This window comes from Chiloscyllium plagiosum, chromosome 38, assembly GCF_004010195.1.
Source record: "Chiloscyllium plagiosum isolate BGI_BamShark_2017 chromosome 38, ASM401019v2, whole genome shotgun sequence".
Taxonomy (NCBI): domain Eukaryota; kingdom Metazoa; phylum Chordata; class Chondrichthyes; order Orectolobiformes; family Hemiscylliidae; genus Chiloscyllium; species Chiloscyllium plagiosum.
This window is the reverse complement of record NC_057747.1, coordinates 30,136,931-30,143,740: the sequence shown is the minus strand read 5'-3', so window position 1 is coordinate 30,143,740 and position 6,810 is coordinate 30,136,931. Positions and strand designations below refer to the sequence as shown.

The window sequence follows — 6,810 nt, the reverse complement described above, 5'->3', positions numbered from 1 at the left end:
GAATCCGTGGGGGGGGGGGGGGGGGGAGGTGTGTCAGCAGTATGCAGGTGAGTGGCATTGGTGGGGGCGGAAATGGTGGTGATGACAGCAGTAGGGAGGGTGGAAGTTGCAGAATGCATAATGTCAGTGATTGCCAGTGCGTCTATATCCCGTGGACTGCGTCTGTTAAAGAAGGCAGATCACCACCATTCTCTCAGGCGCCATAAGACATAGGTGCAGAAATTAGACCTTTCAGCCCATCGAGTCTGCACCGAAATTCAATCATGGCTGATAAGTTTCTCTACCCCATTTCTTCCCGTAACACTTGATCCCCTTTACAATCAAGAACCTATCTATCTCTATCTTAAATATGCTCAGTGACCCGGCTTCCATAACCTTCTGTGGCAACATATTCTATAGATTCACCACTCAATGGCTGAAGAAGTTTCTCCTTATCTCCATTCTGAAGGATCTTCCCTTCAGTCCTCAGGTCTTGGTCTCTCCTACCAATGGAAACATCTTTCCAACATCCACATACACCAGCCATTCAGTATTCTGTAAGTTTCAATTAGATCCCCTCTCATCCTTCTAAGCTCCATTGAGTATAGACCCAAACATTCCTCATTTTAAACTGGTCATTCCTGAGACAATTCTTGTGAAACTTCTCTGAATAAACTGCACATCCTTCCTGAGATAAGGGGCCTGAAACTGCACACAATACTCCAAATGTGATCTGACCAGAGCCTTCCACAGCCTCCGAAGTCCATTCCTGCTTTAACATTCAAGTCCTCTCGAAATAAATGCCATCCATGCATCTGCCTTCCTGATTTCTGACTCAAGCTGCAAGTTTACCTTGAGAGAATCCTGGACTAGAACTCCAAAGTCTCTTTGCACCTCCAGACTTTTGAATTTTCTCCCCATTTAGAAAATAGTCCATGCCTCTATTCTCCTACCTCACACTTTCCCACGTTGTACTCCATCTGCACTTCTTTGCCCACTCTCCTAACCTATCCAAATCCTTCTACAGCCTTCCAGGCACCTCTGTGCTACCTGCCCCTGTACCTATCTTTGTATCATCTGCAAACTTAGCAAGAATGTCCTCATTTCCTTCATCTAGATTGTTCGTGTATAAAGTGAAGAATTATGGTCCCAACACTGAGCCTAGCCGAACACATTTGTCACTGGCTGCCATCCTGTGAAGGACCCTTTTATCCCCACTCTCTGCCAGACAGCCAAGCTTCTATCCATCTTAGCACCTTGTCTTTAACATCATGGGCCCTTATCTTACTCAGTAACCTCCTGTGTGGCATCTTGTCAAAGGCCTCCTTGAATCAATCAGGGAAAGGCAGTAAAGATGACACCCAGATCCCATGAAAGAAAGTAGAAAAATAACAGGGTCAGCATAAATTATTTCTGTAAATGTAGAGCTCACAGTAATACACCTCTTAATAAAACGAATAAAAATCTATTCCAGATGTGCATTTACAGAATGTCTTTTACAGCCAGATGGTGTCATAGTCAGGGAACCACCAGGAATGGCTTCTCTTCCTGCTTCCAGATTGACACCCCAGTGTTCTCAAGGATCTATCATTGGCGTCTCTTACTTGTTAGGAGACGTGAGGACTGCAGATGTTGGGGATCAGAGTCAAAAAGTTAGGTGCTGAAAAAGCACAGCCAGTCAGGCGAACATCCGAGGAGCAGGAGAGTCAATGTTTTGAGCATGAGCTGATGAAGGGCTTATACTCAAAACATTGACTCTTCTGTTTCTTGGATGTTGTCTGACTGGCTGTGCTTTTCCAGCACCACACTTCTTGTCTCTTACTTTTTCTGTACATGCTACATGTCGGAGACATCATGTGAAAATACAGCATTAGATTAAACATGTACACTGATGGCAGCCAGTTTTACCTCCATAATAGATCACTCATTCTTTCTACTCTGTGTAATTTATCACACTATTTATATTCAATCCAGTTCAATTCATGAGCAGAAATTTTCTCCAAATGGTTATTGGGAAAACTGAAGATATTGTCTTTGGTTCCTGTCACAGACTCCCTTCTCTAATCACCAACTCCATCCCTCTCACGTCAAGTGTCTGTGACTGAACTAAATCAAGTCAAAAGGTAGCTTATAATACCCAGGGTGGCACGGTGGCACAGTGGTTAGCACTGCTGCCTCACAGCGCCAGAGACCCGGGTTCAATTCCCGCCTCAGGCGACTGACTGTGTGGAGTTTGCACGTTCTCCCCGTGTCTGCGTGGGTTTCCTCCGGGTGCTCCCGTTTCCTCCCACGGTCACAAAGATGTGCAGGTCAGGTGAATTGGCCATGCTAAATTGCCCGTAGTGTTAGGTAAGGGGTAAATGTAGGGGTATGGGTGGGTTACGCTTCGGCGGGTCGGTGTGGACTTGTTGGGCCGAAGGGCCTGTTTCCACACTGTAATGTAATGTAATCTAATCTAATAATTGTCATAAAATTGAGGAATCATAGGAGATCCTTCAACTTTTCATGTCAGTGGTGGCTCTCTAGAAGAGCAATTTAGCCTAACCCTATCTAACATCATCCTGACAAATTTTCCTTTTAGATATATAAACAATTTCCCTTTGAAAGCCATCACTAAATCTGCCTTCATCATACTTTCAAAGCAATACATTCTACGTCTAACCACTGATTCTTCCCTGAAATGTTTGACCTCTGCTTCTGCCAACCAATGGGAATAATTTCTCTCTATCTACTTTGTCCAGAACCTTCTTCATTTTAAACGTATCTCCCAATCACAGCATCTCTAACTTTCAATGTTCAATCTTCATCCCTATAACCAATTTCATGAAGCCTTTTTTGCACCATCTGTAAATCATTCATATCCTTTCTATGTTATTGGACAAAATGCTTCAATTGAGGCAAAGTTTTACCACAACTTAATTCCTTTATCCTCTGCTGCATTGTAATTATATCGAGATAATAAGACCTGGGTACCTTGCAGAGAATACTATTACCAATTCACCTTCCTATATTAGTGTGGTGGTTAGTGGTGAAGATGGATAACAAAGATGTATCAGCAGACGAATTACTTACTTTAGGTAACAAAGTTATTTATTAGTAATAACTTACAGGTTACATTATATTGATGGTAACATGAAGACTATAAGATTTGACTTTCTTGAACTACAAGTGCCCAGACCTCAAGACTGCTTAAGACTTCCTCAGCACTTCCTAATGGTTGTGTTTTATATCAGAGTAGGTACAGTTTCCACTTAGATCCAAGGTTAACCCATTCACATACATTACTATATTCAATATCTCCTTCCCAAGCTTTGGTCCCTTAGTTAACCCATTATTCAATGGTATAACTAACTATATTACATTTTATAGTAACATCTATTCCACCTCCCCCCCCCCCCCCCCCCCCCTCCAAAGTTCCTGCCTTCACCACAAATTCAAGTAAACTGATAGTTTTAGAATTCTTCTGCAATGCATTGTTTGGGGCTTGGAAAATCGGCAAATCATTGGCTTGAGGAGCACTGACTTTGATTATGATTCTTTTATTTCTCCTATGGAGGATGATTTTTTTCATTGAGAATTTGATTCATCTTTAACATTGGTATTGTTAGTGATCCATTACTTCACCTGAAGGATCTTTGATTTCTAAGGTGTCCTTCAGGGAATATGATTGTGCTGATGAGAGAAGCAGTTTCGTTTTTAGAACTGTGTGCTGGCCATGTAACTGATTATCTTGAGGTTAGACATTGTGACTGTCTTCTGTCATACTATGTGTTCTTTAGCCTGATGCAGTAGATTTCTTTCATACCAATGTTATCAGTAGTACTGAGGGTTCTGCATCACCTATATGTATAGCAGGCTGCTGTGCTGTTAGTACTATTTTATTTAGAATTTCGCCAATGATCTTAAGCAGAATGTGTAGCTCAATTGTTCAGCAGTTTTTGTCAGTGTGGACAACAGTCATCCTTGGAGAATTCTTCAAAGGGATCGGGATTGAAAGCATTTCCTGTGGTACAACACCTGCAGCTTCTTCCTTCCTGATAGTTAGAAATAAAGCTCCGACTCCAATGTAAATACTTTCCATTTGCTGGAACTTCATTTGATGAATCAGGATTTGGGCTCCAACGTAAATGATTTCTACAGATTGTTTTTTGAGGTTCGGTCTTCTTAGGCCAATAAAGTCTTCTAGTGTATGTTTTAATTTTTTGTCTAATAGTCAAATTCTCTTCTGTGTTTGGTACTTTGAACAATGGCTCATTGACTTCTCTGGATTTGATGTTTTCATTCTTCTAGATTTCTTCCTGTGGAACATCATTTTCTGGATCATTCCATACTCTTAGGGATGCTGTTAACCCTTTCTCCATTTGAGGATGTGTAGCATAGGAATCCTCCAGCCAGCATTTATTTTTTAAAATTTCATTAACTGCTGAACAACAAATGTTTAAACATGCTCCATGGTATTTGATTAAGAATGAAAGGTGACAATAAAGAAATCAAAGGGTATTAGTGATCTCTGTCCTCGTGTGGTAAAGGGTAGCCATTATCCACCCTCTTTCTCATGTTTTAGTGAATCCAGAGAATTAAAATGAAAACCAGAAGAAGGTCATGACTCAAGTATTCCATGCAATCAAGAAGAATGGATACTGGGAATCTTTGATTCCAATTTCTACACTGTTCACTACAATATCATCAGCATGATATTCATCTCATGGCACGAGTGATTCTAGGAGAAAGTGAGACTGCAGATGCTGGCGATCAGAGTCGAGAGTGTGTTGCTGGAAAAGCACAGCAGGTCAGACAGCATCCAAGGAGCAGGAGAATTGATGTTTTGGGCATGTGCTCTTCATCAGGAATGATTCCATCATATTTGAGTGTTAACAATTATCAAGAGGATCTAGTAAGAGGAATTCCTCCTGGTTTCCTGTGTCTTGTGTTACTGGAACAATGTTCCTTTCTCCTCTTCCTGTTGGGGCACTTTCTGTGAAATGCTTCCTCCATTCTTCTCAATGTGTGGATTAATTTTATTGTTGTAAAAGAATTTTAATGGAATCCCATTCCAAATCTGATATTTTATGCACTTTTTTTCTTTTTGCATTCAGCAACACTGTCACATTCCAAGTCACTGCAAGATTTGCCAGTGTCTTCAAAGTCTTTTCTTCTTTTACTGGCCTTTGTTCATTCTGTGTCACTGTTGAACCGTATCAGGTTACCTAATAAAACTTTAAATTATATTTATTGGTTACTTTGTAATGTTTTAAAATGCTACCAGCTCTGAAATCTTTTTTCTTATAATATACTTATATTTTTAAAAATAATAGCTTCAGAGTTGTAAAGTTCTGTAGTATAGCAATACTTTGAATAGAACTTTTAATTTTCTTTAAACATTTAAAACATTTTAAATTGTATTAAATATTTTATCCTGAAGTACTCGTATGACCTTTCTGGTTTTAGGAATCAAAATGAAGATTCCTGCCTATTTTACTTCTTTTTGGAAAGTTTCTCACAATCTTAAAGGTAATGGAGGATTTTGAACGTTTTCTTCTTGGAGAGATTTGTGCTGTTTATTCCAATGCTCTTTTCACATTTTAAATATATTTTGAATGAAATTCTTTTCTTATCTCTAAATTACTTGCCTGGTTTAGAATTTCATCTGCCTTCAACTTCCTGCTCTTAACTTTGTTCCTGATATTAGGAGTCTGAATGAAATTTTAAATTATGTTCTGATTCTGAATATTTTTTCTGCAGTTTGTTATAGTTTTATTTACAAAAATAATATTATTATTTTTTCTGATAACTATTTCACTTCTAGCTTCTTTCAGCTTCTCAGCACAAGTACAAAAAGTTTTGTTTTTACCTTTGCCATGAGGAAGTGAGCAAACAGTTGGATTCTAATGTTTTCTGCTTTTTTACTAGATTGTGATTCAGATTTAGTCCTTTACTGCCCAAATGTGATTATTGTAGTCCACATTGGTCTTTTCTGCATGTTTCTCCATAGGCTTGCCTTGAAGGCAGCTGCTTGCAATTTCATCTTTTACAAACCTGTGCTGGGAGATGCCATCTCATTGCCATTTTTCAAAAGGATCTGCCAATGCTTTTTGTGAACTCACTTGTTTGCTATATTTTTTCTTTCTTTAGGTCCTTCTGGATTTTGTCTCCTTCTGATTTCTATTCACTGTTGGTCTGCTCTGGTCTTTAGTCTCACACAGGCGCCGGCTGCTGTTTCCTTTCATTAATTTGTGGGACGTGGGCGTTGCTGGTTGGCCATCCCTAACTGCCCTTTGAGAGGTTGGGGTGAGCTGCTTTCTTGAACTGCTGCAGTTCACCTGGTGTAGGTTAACCCACAATGTTATAATAGTGATAGTAAGGCCTGGGTACTTTAAGTAGAATGATGCCACCGGTCCTCCTTCTTACGTTAGTCCAGTGGCTTAGAAATAGTGGTGAAGGACGAAGCACCAGTCAATCCCAGCAGAAGAGGCTGTTATGTGAGAAAGGAAGAGATGGTTTGTAGACATTATTAATTATTGGTATCCTGGATCTAATGTAGAGGAATTGTTTGAGGAGTTTTAGTTTCTGTGAAGATGGTTTCTTCTTTAAAGGGTCAGAAAGTTTTTATTTTTAGCACTGAGTCAAAACTGCATTTTGACATATAATGTGACCTAATTGTTATGTTCCCAGCTGATGATACATTTTTTATTCATTCATGATATGTTGGTGTCACTGAGTGGGTCACATTTAAAATCCATTTCTAGTTGTCCTTGGGAGGTGAAGGTGAGCTATCTTCTTGAACCATTGCAATTAATCTACTGTAGGTAGACCCACAATGCCTAATTGGGG

General features: G+C 39.7%; 1 protein-coding gene across 1 annotated transcript in view; it reads left to right on the top strand.

Annotated features, from left to right (window-relative positions):
• The window catches only part of LOC122541734 (pro-neuregulin-3, membrane-bound isoform-like), a 27,332-nt gene extending 21,123 nt beyond the window's left edge, over positions 1-6,209 (top strand). Inside the window, exons 2-3 of the mRNA XM_043678622.1 lie at positions 5,428-5,490; positions 6,112-6,209. Coding sequence (XP_043534557.1) covers positions 5,428-5,490; positions 6,112-6,209 — 161 coding nt within the window. The remainder of the gene's footprint in view (positions 1-5,427; positions 5,491-6,111) is intronic.
• Positions 6,210-6,810: the final 601 nt, after the last annotated feature.